Below are 15,377 nucleotides of genomic sequence, written 5' to 3' on the forward strand. Positions count from 1 at the left end.
CTTAGCATTAGAAACAACTGTCCTGTCCCCATTGATCCTCTGGATTTAACTATAATTAATCACTTGTATTGAATCCATATCAGACTCACAGTTATTAACCAGCAGGGACTTTACGTGTGTTTCCTGGAGAAGTGAAGTGGTCGTTGTCAGGGTTAAACGTTGCTTAGAGACGGAAATCAAACATCTCTAACCGCCGTCCTGTTGCCAGGGTTCAGGGTTATGGATTATATTATATTATATAATCTTATAATAGATCCATGCTTCAGGGTTATGCTTCATCTAAACGTTGTTTCTGGGTATATAAAGTTCGTTACAGTCTATAATCTGTAATTAATTACGTCACCTGAGAGGCGGAGTGATACAGTTCAAAGTCCCAATGCTGTTTATATATTAACCCTTATTGAGTAACTTCTCGTCCAATTAGAGTTATTGGTCTGGACTACCTGTTGTAAAATATAAATTATTCACAAATTACATGTTCAGATTGTAAATTAAAAACAAAACACATGTCTGTGTGGTCGCCATCTTGTCAACACCAGACACCACCAAATTCAATCCGAAAATGGTAAAATACATAAATAAATAAAGGGGGCAGGGTGATGGAAATAAGAAAATAAAATATCAATGAAATAAATTCATTATGTTAAAGGGAAATTTCAACATTTTGACACACTGGCCCATTGTCATAAATCCCTATAGTCATAGCAGTAGGTTCGTTACCTTTAATTGTCGGTGCAAGCTATTTTTAGAACGGCGGAGCAGAGCTGTGAGCTGCTCAGAGCTACGCTACGGAGGCTCATTATGGGATTTCTTGGTTTCCCTCATCAAACTCATCAAATACACAATCCAACAACTCCACAACGCTCTGGTGGACAAGTTGTGACCTGCACATTCACCACGCTATGAGATAATAACACAACGTTACCAGACAGAGTTGTTTTAGAGGGAAATACAGAGACTGCTTGATGAAAAACTGTCCCTGAAGGCAACGCGCATCAGCGGTTTTGCATGAATTTCCCAGCAGCCGTGTCTGGAATGTAGTTCCGGCTGCATTTCCCTCTAAAACAACTCTGTCTGGTAACGTTGTGTTATTATCTCATAGCGTGGTGAATGTGCAGGTCACAACTTGTCCACCAGAGTGTTGTGTTGTGGAGTTGTTGGATTGTGTATTTGATGAGTTTGATGAGGGAAACGTGGAAATACCATGCAGCTCATGTCTCTCCCCCGCCGTTCTAAAAACAGCTTGCACCGATAATTAAAGGTAATGAACCTACTGCTAAGCCTATAGGGATTATGGCAATGGGCCAATTTGCCAAAATGAAATTGAAATCTCCATTTAATGAGTCAGTCTTTAGTTTTTTGACCACCTGTGTGCATCATCAGACTGATGAGCGAGCACCAGACTGGACCGGTCGGTGAACCAGTCTGGGACCAGTTCAGGTTCCTGTGAGTCACAGCCCAGTTCCCCGCTGACGGCTGGTGGAGCTGACAGCGTCCTCACTCTGCTCCGCTGCCCCATCGATCGCTTCCCCCGCTCCCCCTGCCTATAAGTTGTTAAACAGCCAGAGCTGGTGGAGCATTTTAGTGTCGGTCCAGATCAGAGCAGCAGAGACTCTGTCCAGCAGGAGGAAGAGGATGAGGATGAGTCTGTAGGACGAAGAGCAGCAGGAAGAGGAAGAGGAGGAAGAGGAAGAAGGCCTTTAATACACCTCATATCCAACATGGAGGGTGAGTCTCTCACTTTAACATCAACCTCTCACTGACAGTAAATCATCTGTTGTCCTGTTCAATGTGAGAAAACTTCACTGTCTTGTGATTAAAACCCTGCTGTTGTCCTTCTGGGTCAAATTGACCCAATCTGTTCCCTTCCTCCATCCTTCCTTCTTTCCACAATCCTTTTTTCCTTTCCTTCCTCCCCTTTGGATCAAAAGAGGAAGGAAGAAGAAATGAGGACTAATTTCTTCATCCTTCCTCCCTCTTTTGATCCAATTGACCTGATCTGTTCCCTCCTTCCATCTTTCTTTCCATCCTTTTTCCCTTCCTTCTCTCCACAATCCTTTTTCCCTCCCTTCCTTCTTTCCCTTCGTCCTTCCTTTTTGACCCAATCTGTTCCCTCCCTCCTTCTATCTTTCCTTCCTTTTCCCCTTCCTCTTTCCTCCCATCTTTCCCTTTATCCTTCCTTCCCTCTTTCCTTCCTTTTTCCTCCCATCTTTCCCTTTATCCTTCCTTCCCTCCCTCCTTCTATCTTTCCTTCCTTTTCCCCTTCCTCTTTCCTCCCATCTTTCCCTTTATCCTTCCTTCCTTCCCTTCGTCCTTCCTTCCTTCCTTCCTTGACTCAGGAGGGTTAACTTCAATTATTGATTCATATCTGTGATCGGTGACGTCTTCAAACTGATCCAACACTCAGATCAGGAGCTTAGTATCTGAACTGTGTGTAACTGGTTCTATATTATTGATCACTGTTTATAGCAAGAGATGGAAAACTGTGTCAGTAAAAGCATCACAACCCAGGGGGGAGAGGATGGTTTTTAATTATTTCTCTAGTGTAAAAAACTAAAACAGATCAAAGTGTTTGATGACAGATAAGACTACACAGATATACACATGGTGGTAACATGGTAGATGATAAATAACCTTATCCACCGCTCCATGGATTGATTTCTCACCGGCTTCGTTGTTGGAAACAAATGCACATGGAGGAGAGGAGGGTTAGAGACACAGAGGAGGAGACACCACATCTGGGGGGTTAGATTTAATGTTTAAATGTTTCTAGATTCTTAACAGGGACATGAATCAGTATCAGTCCGGTCACTGTCACCTGTTCAAAGTTTCACTGACCGTTGATCACATGAATTCAATTGAGTTTCTGTTTTACAAAACCTGTTTAAAATGTTTCTATATTGCAATTTATCTCTGTAAGTATGTGTGTGAATGGCACTTATATAACTGCTGCTACTGTAGTCTCCAATGTCTTGGGTGCGGGCCATCACATTTTGGATCCATCCATTTAAACTTGCACTTGCACTTTAGAAACTGGCACTTTATACCAGGCACTTTACAGATCACATGCACTGTATGTATAGGTATGAATGTGTATATGATTGTGAACCACTGTATAATTCTTGTGTATTTCTGTCTGTTTGTGTGTTACCTGCCAAGGGACTACGGATGCAAATTAGCAAGTTGCTAACTCTGACACATTTACATTTGTGCTCACGTACGAATGTTCATTAAAGGGATAGTAGCATTTTTTTAAAGTGGGGTTGTATGATCTACAAATAGCCCCTAAGTACTTTAATTGCAGTAGAAGACTCTCTGCACTCCTCCCGTTAGCAACGCCAGCCCATAATAGCCCTGCCCAGAGATTTACAACATACAGTGTTGTGAATGGACCCAAAGAAACGGCCTATTTTCGTGGCCTAAAAGATGTTTTACCTGAAAAAAATTACACAGTTCCATTGTTCGCTATAATATAATTTTTTCCAGCGCCTCAAAGTGCAGGAAAAACGCAGTTTTTATTTGGAGCTAACCAACTCACGTTTCCCTCCGCCCAGGGTTAGCGCCCGCCGATCAGCAGTTGGTTAGGTCCAAATAAAAACTGCGTTTTTCCTGCACTTTGAGGGGCTGGAAAAAATTATATTATAGCGAACAATGGAACTGTGTTTTTTTTTTCAGGTAAAACCTCTTTTAGGCCACGAAAATAGGCCGTTTCTTTGGGTCCATTCACAACACTGTATGTTGTAAATCTCTGGGCAGGGCTATTATGGGCTGGCGTTGCTAACGGGAGGAGTGCAGAGAGTCTTCTACTGCAATTCAAGTACTTAGGGGCTATTTGTAGATCATACAACTCCACTTTAAAAAAATGATACTACCCCTTTAATGTGTATTGTCCCTTTTAAATAAATAAATAAAATAAAAAATGTAAGAATTCATCCTGATCGGTGAAATCACATTGTTCCTTGTTGACTTTGCAGCTCAGCTGAGGTGAAACAACCATGGGAGACTGGAACTTCCTGGGTGGGATCTTGGAGGAGGTCCATATCCACTCCACCATGGTGGGGAAGATCTGGCTCACCATCCTCTTCATCTTCCGGATGCTGGTCCTGGGCGTGGCGGCGGAGGACGTGTGGAACGACGAGCAGTCCGACTTCGTCTGCAACACGGAGCAGCCCGGCTGCAGGAACGTGTGCTACGACCAGGCCTTCCCCATCTCCCTCATCAGGTACTGGGTGCTGCAGGTCATCTTCGTGTCCTCGCCCTCGCTGGTCTACATGGGCCACGCCATCTACCAGCTGCGGGCGCTGGAGAAGGAGCGCCACTGCAAGAAGGTAGATAGATGGATGGATAGATAGATACGTTTATTGGTCACATGCAAAGCTGAAACCAAGGTTAAAAAACAGTGCAGTGAAATGCAAAAAAAAAACCAAGCTCTCGACTGTACCAATGAAACACAAAGGTAAATAAAAAAGAAATGTCATCCCTCACATACACACACATTTAAATAAAACAATTATAAAAACATCGCTCTCTATAATAATAAAATTAGCTAAAATAAATTTAATAAATAAGGAAGCCCATAGGAATCCTTAAAATCATGACATGTTCTTGTTCATAAGACTCACTGCCTGTGTAGTGGGAAAAAGCTCTTTTTCAGCCTTTCGGTCCTGGCTTGGAGGGAATATTTTAGAGAAATTTCTGGAAAAAAGTGGTCCAATTTCTCCAAAAACATTTCTAGGAAGACGTGGTAAAAATTCTCAAAAAAAAAAGTAAAAAATAAAAAAAAGTACACATTTTCTCGAAAAAAGTGATACAATTTCTAAAACTAAAAAGTTTTTTTTAAAAATCTAGAAAAAGTGGTCAAATAAAAAATAATTAAAAAAAACTTGTAGAAAAAAGTGGTAAAATTTCTCGTAAAAAATGTTCAAAATAAAAAAACTAAAAATTTTCTAGAAAAAAGTGGTACAAGAATTAAAAAGAAAGTAGGAAGGCTTGTGCAGTCCATTTATTATCAGGAAAAATGTAACGTTTCGAGCAACTGCTCTTCGTCAGACTTCTTAATAGGACTAGTTGTTATAGATCCCAAAGTGAATTAATCAGCACAGCAGTTGAGGTCCTCTTGGGTGGGGTGGACTTAGGCACTGATCGTGCGGTGCCACCAGCTTGACACATCATCAGTTGTGTGCCCCAGCTTCATGTATAATTAATTCAAATATCATGACAAGGAGAGTTTGAAGGTGATCCGTGACTAAATCTGAAGTTAATTCCCATCTACTGATTACCTTGTTTTAACCAGTCAACAGGCCTCCTGAGGTGTGTGTATATTAACCTACACCTGAAATACACAGCATCATAAAATATGCATGCACTTAAACTTTTATATGAAATAACAGGGTATCCACGGGGTCTTAAAAAGTCTAAAATTTGAAAATCTAAATTTTAGGCCTTAAAATGTCTTAAATTTGTTGAATTATTGTGTTCAAGTCTTAAATAATTTTAGACAGGTCTTAAATTTTCTTATGCCCACCATGGACGAGCATTTCACTCGCATTTGCCCCTAAAAAAAAATACATGTGTGAACCAGGAAAATCACAAAAAGAAAGAGCACAACCTGCGATTGGTCAAAAACTACAAATCCCACAATTCTCTGGCCTCAACAATAACAGTAGTTAGTGTAAGTAAGGGAGAGTGGAGCTGTCGGTGAAAAGAGGAAACAACGCCACGTCTGGTCCTGTTCTATGTTGTTCGTTCACACCGTCACCGTTTATTCGTTACGTCCGCGGTGTAAAAGGCCGTGACGCAAAGACGCGATTAGGCGCGAGACGCGATTAGGCGCGCGACGCGGTAGACGCGACTTTTTTTTTTTTGCGACGCAATACACGCGATTCTTTTTGGGCGACGGGACCTTCGCGTCTTCGTCTATTTCATCGTGGAACGAGGAACGCTTTTTTTTCGCTCGAGTTGTGACGCGCGACCAAACGCGAGATACGCGGTTTGACGCTCTTTTTGACTCGTGTCAAAAAAAAATTCACGAGCCCGCCAACAACTTTTTTTTTTTTTCAAAGCAGGTTCAACTGGACTTAGTTATTTGTCTAGGAAGACGTTTCACCTCTCATCCAAGAGGCTTCATCAGTTCATGTAGCATCTGACCAGGCTGGGACTGGTCCAACTAACTGGTCTGGAGACTCAGTATAAGTCCAGTTGCTTTCGATTTAACCTCCTTTGAAATACTATGACCTGGACAAATGAGAATATGCACAGGCCTACAACAACATTTCTGCTCTCATCAACCATGGTTGAGGTCACAACGCTGCTCTGTAGCTGCTCTGGAAGTCCGAGACACTGAGGCCAAACGCCGCCGTCGCTTCTGATCCATGTCGGCGAGTTCCGGGCTGATGAGCTACAGAGACTTTAGAGTCAAAGGAGCAGTGCGTCGCTGTGTCGGACTGTTTGGATTTAATGAAGAAGCTGCACAGAGTCAGGTGAGCAGAAGCTGCCCCCCCCCCCCCCTCACCGTGGAGCCGCTGCTGTCTCACAGCCGCCACCGACCCCTAGAATAAAACACCACCGACCCCTAGCGTGACGCACAGTATACTGTTATGAGACACATTATGCATCCCAACTGTCTTTTTTTTTTAGAGGATTTTTTTTTTTAACCAAGAATGCGAAAAATCATGATCCAGGGGCCAAAATTCGAAACAAATATATTTTTAATCATAATTCTCATTATTCTCCTGATGTCGGTTTAATGTAAACAGATTGAGCTGATACGCGAGAGTAATGTGACAGCGGGGCAGTGCTGCAGCTGCTGTGCTGTGATGGACCTGATCAGACTGGTGGTGGTCCACAGTGAATCAGTCCCAGATCCTCCACCGTCAGCAGATCCCCCGAAAGCCCCCGCAAATAATACATCGACAAGAAGTTAAGTGGCAAGTTGCACCTTTTCGTCGGCTTATTATTTGCGGATTTTTTTTTTATAGCCTATATAACGTCACTGCAACATGCGGCTCTCAGTGCTTGTCGGTGTTGTGTCTATAAATTGTGAAATAACTTTTCCTCAATAGAAATATGAGACGTGGTCGATATGTTTCATTCATCCATGTTTTGGCAGACAATACAAATAACCAATGATAATGAGATTTCCACTGCGCCGAACCAATCATGTGGCTGGAATAGAGCCAGTCAACAGTAACATGTGCATTTGTTTGGGTTGCTGCAGATGTGCACATCAGCTGACACCGCCAGAGAGAGACACATAACAGCCGCTTCAAGGAGACTAGCGGACTTTTTTTTTTTTTTAATAGCCTCTTCATTCATCTTGGGCGGGGGGCGGTGCGCCGTCTTATAATGTTACAGAAAACCCTGCATTATGTTTTTTACAACTCGTGTTCCTACACTATAGAGACAACTTGCTGTTGGCTCTATATTTCAAGAAACTTGTTTTCTGTTTAAAAGGCACAATTCACCCATCTTTTAACCGGGTAGTTACGTCTCCAGTCTGTCGAGCGGGCGAGCGCACAGCTGATGTGCTTCCATTCCCACAGACGCACGGATTCAGTGTGGACAGAGAGCGTCAGATGTGACGCGATTGTCGGACGCTCGTTCGCGTCGCATCCAGTTAGGACACGGTGTGAGCAGCCACATCCACTGCGCTCTGGATCAGCTGATCGGTGCTCAGGTGACGTTAGATCTTCACTTTTTTAAACTCATACAAAGTGCAGCCAAACAGCAGGCTGAAGAGAGAGGACCAGCAGCAGCAGCAGCTCTGACAGCTCCTCTGTGGCGCTGCAGACAGGCTGCAGGTCAGCTGGCCTGAGAGCAGAGTGCCGTCTCTTTTTTTTTTTTTTTTTTTAGCAGCCTTTGTTACAGGTGATAGGCTACATGTCCATGTGCATGTGCATGAGAACTGATTTTGAATCGAAGAGACACCCAAATATTCACATCCTTCAGTCCAGGCTTTTGAAAAGAGAGTAGCCTATAAAATCAGCTTCATGTAGCAGTTTACTTTAAAATGGTTCGAATATATTGCTGCTGAGTAAATCTGAAACATGTGATGTGCATTTTTTGGGGGAAATATGGCTTCTGATATAATAGTCTGTAGACATCATCATCATTCAACGTTTTCACATGGTCTGGTGTTAATAAAGCAAACTAAAAATCGCAAAAAGAAATCAAGAATCGGTTGAATCGAAAATCGATTTTGAATCGAATCGTGACCCTAAAAGTCGGAATCGAATCGTGAGCCACCCAAAGATTCACATCCCTAGTACAGAGACCTGCCACAGTGTCATGGTGCATTAATATAAACTTCAACCTCAGAGCTGTCAGTCCTCAGACTGTCCTGACTGTCCCTGAACATCACACAGGGATGCAAACAGCGCGCCGAAAAGCGAAACTCGCTTTTTTCATGACCAATTGACCCTTCGCCAACTCCTCCCACAAACGGCTATTGTCCAATCCTACGTTAGCAACCGTAACTATAGGCCTGGCAAGCTTTCCGCATTGAGTCATTACGTTTGCTTTTGTGGACACATTTTGAGACTAGGACGAAAAACATTTGTTTGTAGAGAAGGATGTTGTTGCTGCTGCTGCTACTACGGCGGCGGCGGCGGCGGCAGCAGCAATATAGAGATGTTCAGATATGAGCGGACTTTTTTTTTTCGACTTGAGCAAGTGTAGATATGGGGAAAACCATATGTTCACCTCCGAAATGACAGCTGTACTTTTAGGGCTTTTACCTGGGCTTTTAGGCGAGGGATCCTCCAGGCAGCTGCTTTCACTGACTGATACAGCGGTGGGAGAAAACAAAACAGCAGCGAAAACTGTATGTGGTTCACAATCGCCCAAAAACTTAGAGTTTGACAACGTTTCATGACCAGTGAGATGACGTAAGTCTTCGTGGGTTGATAGACGGTAAAATTACCGGCCCTTACTGCTGCTCTGTACATTGTCCAGTCGTGTCGTTGAACAGATGTTTTATCCTCCTGCGCGAGTCACGTCACTGAAAACTATGAATGATCTTTGTGATTTCTTCTCTCTATTATCTCAGAACAGTTTATCCAGAAATTTGCTGATATTTCCTTTGAAATCGATACCAAATACTGCCAGGAGCATGGCTGGGAGTGAAAGCTTGCCCGGCGTAGCAACAGTAACCAAGGGGGCGGGGCTTACGCGAAGGGTCAATTAGGTGACTTGTGTGAATCGTTCAGATCCGAAGAGTTTTTGTTTTGAGGGGGGGGGGGGTCTCAGCGTCTCAGCTGGGGTCAGTAAAATGTTTTTCTAACAGGCTGACAGTGACAATCACGTGAGGCGAACTCATTCATGGTCTCTGATTATACTGATAACAGCCGACCTCCAATGTAGACGCGCGACATGCACGCACGTTACCCAAAGCGGTGACGCCGTTTTTTCCCCCCGTGCACGTCCGCGGCGCACAGCTCCACGGACATGCACGGTTCCCTACGTTGCTGTGTCAGGCAGGTGTTTCCACGGAGCTCTGCCCCGTTTCAGAGGTGAAGGAAGCCCTAAGTGGAAAGACGTCGCCTCCGCCATGTAGAATGTGTTCAATTAAAGTGAAACTAACACATTATATAGGCCTATATGTCCATTACACACCGAATGGGATGTTAAATCCCATGTCTTTATTTCTTCAGTTTATTTTAATAGTAATAATTATGACTAACATTCAGTGAAGACCTAAAAATCAGTATCTCCAAAATTGAAATATTGCAATGGTTTTTATTTTTTTAAAGCATTTTTAATATAGAAATGTTGGCATTCTGAAAACTGTCCATCTATATGCACTCAATACTTGGTTGGGGTTGAACTACTGGAAATTGACTTTTCGGTGATATTGTTAATGGTGAGCCCCCCCCCCCCCGCCAGACAATACCTCTCTTTTTTGGTCCTGACCCGTTTGCATCCCTGTGTATGACTACCACATGATACTTAAGATGGCGTCTATGTGGATTTTGTATGTCTGACGAAGAGCAGTTGCTCGAAACGTTACATTTTTCCTGATAATAAATGGACTGCACTTTGGAGCCCTGCGGTGTGCGAGCCTTCCTACTTTCTTTTTAATTCTTGTACGTCTTTGGCTCAGCACCTGCCCTAAGTTTTTGGCACGGATGTGCGTGTGACTTTCTCTAGAAAAAAGTGGTAAAATTTCTAAAACAAAAAATTAAAAAAAAAAAATCTAGAAAAAGTGGTAAAATAAAAAAAAAACATTGAGAACCACTGGTGTAGAGGACATGAGAAATAGCATCATCAGTGCTTCTGTTTGGTCGTAAGGTGGCTCTGCGGCGGGAGCTGGAGGCGGTGGACGCGGAGCTGGCGGAGGCGAGGAGGAGGATCGAGAAGGAGATGAGGCAGCTGGAGCAGGGGAAGCTCAACAAGGCGCCGCTGCGAGGCTCGCTGCTCTGCACCTACGTGGCGCACATCGTCACGCGCTCCGTGGTGGAGGTCAGCTTCATGACGGGCCAGTTCGTCCTGTACGGCCACCGGCTCAGCCCGCTCTACAAGTGCGAGCGCGAGCCGTGTCCCAACGTGGTGGACTGCTTCGTCTCCAGGCCGACGGAGAAGACGGTCTTCATGATGTTCATGCAGGTAGGGACGTTACGCTCCGAGCAGACGGTTCGACACAGTATCGATTAGGGGTGGGAGAAAAAATCGATTCACATAAATATCGCGATATCTTTTTAGACGAAAATTGATTTTTTTTTTTTTTTTTGTAGAATTTTTTTTAATATTGTGCAATGTGCATTTGTTAGACTTTTTTACATACAGAGAGTACAGGTTTTGAAAAGGGTTTAAGTTCACTTTATAATGGAGTATGTTAATTTATAGGCTCCTACAGTATTTGTGTGCAGATAAATGTTAAAAATGCAGACTAAAAATCGAGAGAATCGGCAATATCGTAGAATCGCAATTTAAATCGAATCGCCATCCAAAAAATCGTATAAGAATCGAATCGGGAGAAAAGCATATCGTCCCAGCCCTAGTATCGATCTTTCAAAGCAGAAGTATCGCGATAAGACGTGTCGATGCTTCGCTTCACCACGCCAAAAAGCACGTGACTTTCCAAATGAAGCTTCATTACGTCACACGCGCATCATCGACCGTATCGACGGCGTGTCGTGGCGGATTTAAATTTTGGGCGGAGTTTTCAAAATCTCTCTACACTTAGTTTGACAGGAGTTGAGTTTTATAATATAATTTTTGGATTTCTATCAATGTTGCATATCTTTATTAGCCTACATACAGCATGTTATGAAGACACAATCACATTATAAACAAAGTGAACAAGAAAAAACAGTGAATGCACCTGAATGACGCCGTCGGCAAACCAACCGGATGTCATTTTACTCGACGAGAGAAAGACGGTAAAACGTGGGTCAGGTAAACAATACCACATCACCATGTCACCATGACAACATATTGTCACGCCTGTATTGTTTTGCCTCGTGCTGGCAGACCACTTGTTTACATAGACGCTTGTTTATCCTGTTACATGCAGCGTCTGTTGTCTGTCTGACATCTGCCCGATTTCACGTGAATGCAACATCAAGAATACGTTCAGATATGCGACCGCACCGCTAGATAGGGGGAATTCCTACGTATTATACCTTTAAACATACACAGTTCATGACACCTTGCCCTGTATTGTTTTGTGCAAATGCTTTAAAGGCCTCATGCTGTGCACTTTTCTCTGGGTTTATTTACCTGCTGATATCCCTAACAAGATGTATCATTGGTTTTGAGTACCTGTGATCTGCTTAATATCGTTTCTACTGCCCCTTTCTGTTGCCTCTTTCTGGAGCTCTAGCAGGCACAGGTCATTTGGCCAATCAGAAGAGAGAATGAGAACCTCTCCTCTGATTGGCTGACTGTTTTTGAGTGGCATGTGGTCGGGCCAATCACAGGCAAGTAACTGAAACCTAAGCTGCATTCATAAAAATTGAAAAATAACAACTGGTCACGGTGGGCGGAGTTACCTTGTGTGTGACATCACAGAAAGGAGGAAGTACTATCTGCTCGTCTTAAAGAGACAGTTCCTACAAATGGGCGGTGTGTGTTTCGGGTGCATGGCGTCTGTCCGACTACCCATTTCTCCGACCATACATTTCTTTATTTTTGCGTCCAGTAGTCCGACCTCCCATTTCTCCGACTTAAGTAGCCCTAACCCTTAACCTTACCCTAAACCTAACCTTAACACTGTAGAATGGGTAGTCGGAGAAATGAGCCGTCGGACTTTTGAGCAGTCGGACTGATGTATGCTCCCCGTGTGTTTCTCCGTTTATGACCAGTTTGATGCATGGGGCAGTATATACGTGGCCCAGAGACCTCCCCAAGCACGAAAAAATAACCAAAATCACATTTTTCATGCCATGGGGCCTTTAAAGGTTGACCAATTGTTTAATTGTATCAAATGCTTCGAAACACTGAACCATTTCAACACAACTGCTTCATATTGATTCAGTGGTTCAGAAAGCTTGGGTTTCTCCATCACCACCTGCAGGCCATCGCCAGCATCTCGCTGTTCCTCAGCCTCCTGGAGATCATGCACCTGAGCTTCAAGAAGCTGAAGAAGGGCATCCTGGACTTCTACCCCCACCTGAGGGACGACCTCGACGACTACTACGGCAACAAGTCCAAGAAGAACTCCGTCATGCATCAGGTTTGCACGGGAACCTCGGTGGGCCGTAAGACCACCATCCCCACGGCGCCGAGCGGCTACACGCTGCTGCTGGAGAAGCAGGGCAACGGCCCCAGCTACCCCCCCCTCCTCAACGCCTCCTCCGCCTTCATGCCCATCCAGGGCGACGCCGTGGCAAAACCCGACACGCGCAAGGACGGTAAGGAGGGGGTGCCGAGCCCCACGGAGCAGAACAGCAACTCCAACAACACCAGGTATTAATACACGTACTGATACTGCAGGTAGAGCAGTAGGTTGTATTATAAGTAAAATGAAGAAGTGTAAATATCTTGGGTATGCCACCTTCCTTGACCCAACAGGAGGGTTAACTTCAATTATTGATTCATATCTGTGATCGGTGACGTCTTCAAACTGATCCAACACTCAGATCCGGAGCTTAGTATTTGAACCCGTGTGTAACTGGTTCTATATTATAGATCATTGTTTATAACAGAGATGGAAAACTGTGTCAGTAAAGGCATCACAACCCAGGGGGGAGAGGATGGTTTTAACTATTTCTGTAGTGTAAAAAACTAAAACAGATCAAAGCTTAAAGAGGAACTCAACTCCATGTGTCCCTTGTCTCCAGCTCCAGAGTCCTAGTTCTGGTTAAATCAATGACTAGTAACTAGTTCCAGGGAGAATTGGAAGAAAAGTTTCTAGATTCATATGTTTGACAGCGACATGAATCAGTATCAGTCTGTCACCTGTTCAAAGTTTGAATGGCTGTTAATCACATGAATTGAGCCTCTGTTTTACAGAAACTGTTTAAATGTAAGAATTCACATTGATCAGTGAAATCACATTGTTCATTGTTGACTTTGCAGCTCATCTTGGGTATGCCACCTTCTCAAAGCTCTACTGTATGCCTGTGTTTCTCCGATTCTTCTATATGCAGCTGAAATATGGGGAAGTAAGGAGTCATCCAGGGTGAATGCTATTCAAAGTCGTTGCTTTGTAGATGTGCATAAATTCACTCCTGTTCTGGCTCTCCAGGGTGACATGGGCTGGGAACCTTGTTTGATTAAAGCAGAAAGGAGAAATGCTTTGGCTCTGGAATCGTTTGTCTTCTTCTAAATATGATTTCATTCATTCACCAGCAGCGAGACCCGCTCCCCCCCCGCCGACAAGCAGGAGGAGCAGTCTTCCCCCCGCCACCAGGACCTGGACGGCCCCGGCTCAGAGTACCCGACCCTCCCCGTGGCCGACGCCTCCTCCTCCTGCGCCGCGCTGTCGTCGGGGGCGACCAGGAAGGCCCGGCGGGTCACCCCCCCCTGGAACTGCTCCACGGTGGTCGAGGGCAACGGCTCCGACAGCGGCGACTCGTACCACGGCAACAGCGGCAGCATGAAGCTGCGCGGCGGCTGCGGCGTGGGGGGGGGGCCCAGGGCGCGGGTCCTGTCCAAGTCCGACATCAAGAGGCCGAGCGGCTCCCACAGCCCCGACTCTGCTGAGCTGAGCTCCGTGTCCCGGCACAGCAGAGACAGCAACAGCCCCACGGCCTCGCCCCCCAACCGCCGCGTGTCGGCCGCCAGCAGCGCCAGCAGCCGGCGAGCGCCCACCGACCTGCAGATCTGAGACTCTAGATGTGTCCCAACCATAGACTGTAAAAAGAATGGACGTAGCATCCGTGACGTCACCCATTGGTTTTGGGGAGTCGTTTTTGTGATTCAAATATGGCGGCCTGAACAGCGCCATGTTGGATTGGCCGGCCGAGAACCCGCCCACTGGCCTCGAAGCAGCTGTCCACGGAGCTGCTCGGACCTGTCACTCAACGTTTCCGTGCCCTAATTGGCCAGAATTTTTACCTAATAACAATAAAACGGTAGAGTTAAAAAAAAATTCCACCCCCCTCAGAGTGTGTGCGGGGGTAGAAACTATCGGTTGAGAAAAAAAAACGTCCTGACACCAGGCTTTTAACATGTTTATTGAGGATGTAAAGTCGGCGATTTTAACATGGGGGTCTATGGAGAGTTGCTCCCTTCTGACACCAGCCCCCAGAGGAAGCCGAGGGGATTGCAGTTTTTTGAACGCGGAAGTGAGCTTCACTTCTCAGACCGACAACTGCCCCCTTGGTCCCAACTTAACGGCTGCAGCCTTCGGAGGCGGCATTTGGAGGCCACTTATGCTGTGTTCACAACGAGATCGCGCCGCCCGGCTTTTTGCGGCGAGTTTACATTGAAAGTCAATACAATTTGCGCGGCGACGGCCAGCCCCATTGAGCGGCGCGGTGGTCCAAACCAGGCGGCGCGACACGGGTGATTCACCGCCCGCATGAGTTGAAAATTTTCAACTTTTGCGGTGGATATGCGCGGTGGCGATGGCTGGCATGGAGGACAGATTGATAGTCGCTTTTTTCGCTCGACCAAACCTACAATATCCGTCTGTCTGACTACAAAAATAAAAACAGCAGCATGTTGTTGTAGCCTACCTAGCCCAGAACGTTCCTCTGCCTTTTTTTTTTTTTGCTCGCTAGTACTGTGTTCTTTATTAACGTTAGGTAGTCTCGTGTGTGCATGTGTGTGTGAACGAGAGGGGAACTAGCTAGACATTGTCATTGTCATGTTTCCTTTTCAAATTCCAGCGGCACCGCTACTGTCTGTCCGGCGGTAGAGGCGGCGCGATCTCGGTGTGAACGTAGCATTACGACCAGGCCTGTCCCAATTCAATTTAATTTCTTCTAGGA

At 45.1% G+C, this 15,377-nt stretch overlaps 1 protein-coding gene across 1 annotated transcript; it reads left to right on the plus strand.

The window, feature by feature from the left end:
• The first annotated feature begins 3,972 nt into the window (after window positions 1-3,972).
• Window positions 3,973-14,269, plus strand: LOC146977983 (gap junction alpha-9 protein-like). The gene is made up of 4 exons (XM_085790764.1): window positions 3,973-4,328; window positions 10,288-10,602; window positions 12,515-12,906; window positions 13,792-14,269. The coding sequence occupies exons 1-4, from the start codon at window positions 3,996-3,998 to the stop codon at window positions 14,267-14,269; spliced, it is 1,518 nt and encodes a 505-aa protein (XP_085646890.1). The 5' UTR covers window positions 3,973-3,995.
• The last annotated feature ends 1,108 nt before the right edge of the window (window positions 14,270-15,377 follow it).

Source organism: Trachurus japonicus, chromosome 11 (assembly GCF_045865225.1).
Source record: "Trachurus japonicus isolate A0001 chromosome 11, Traja_1.0".
In the NCBI taxonomy this organism is placed as follows: domain Eukaryota; kingdom Metazoa; phylum Chordata; class Actinopteri; order Carangiformes; family Carangidae; genus Trachurus; species Trachurus japonicus.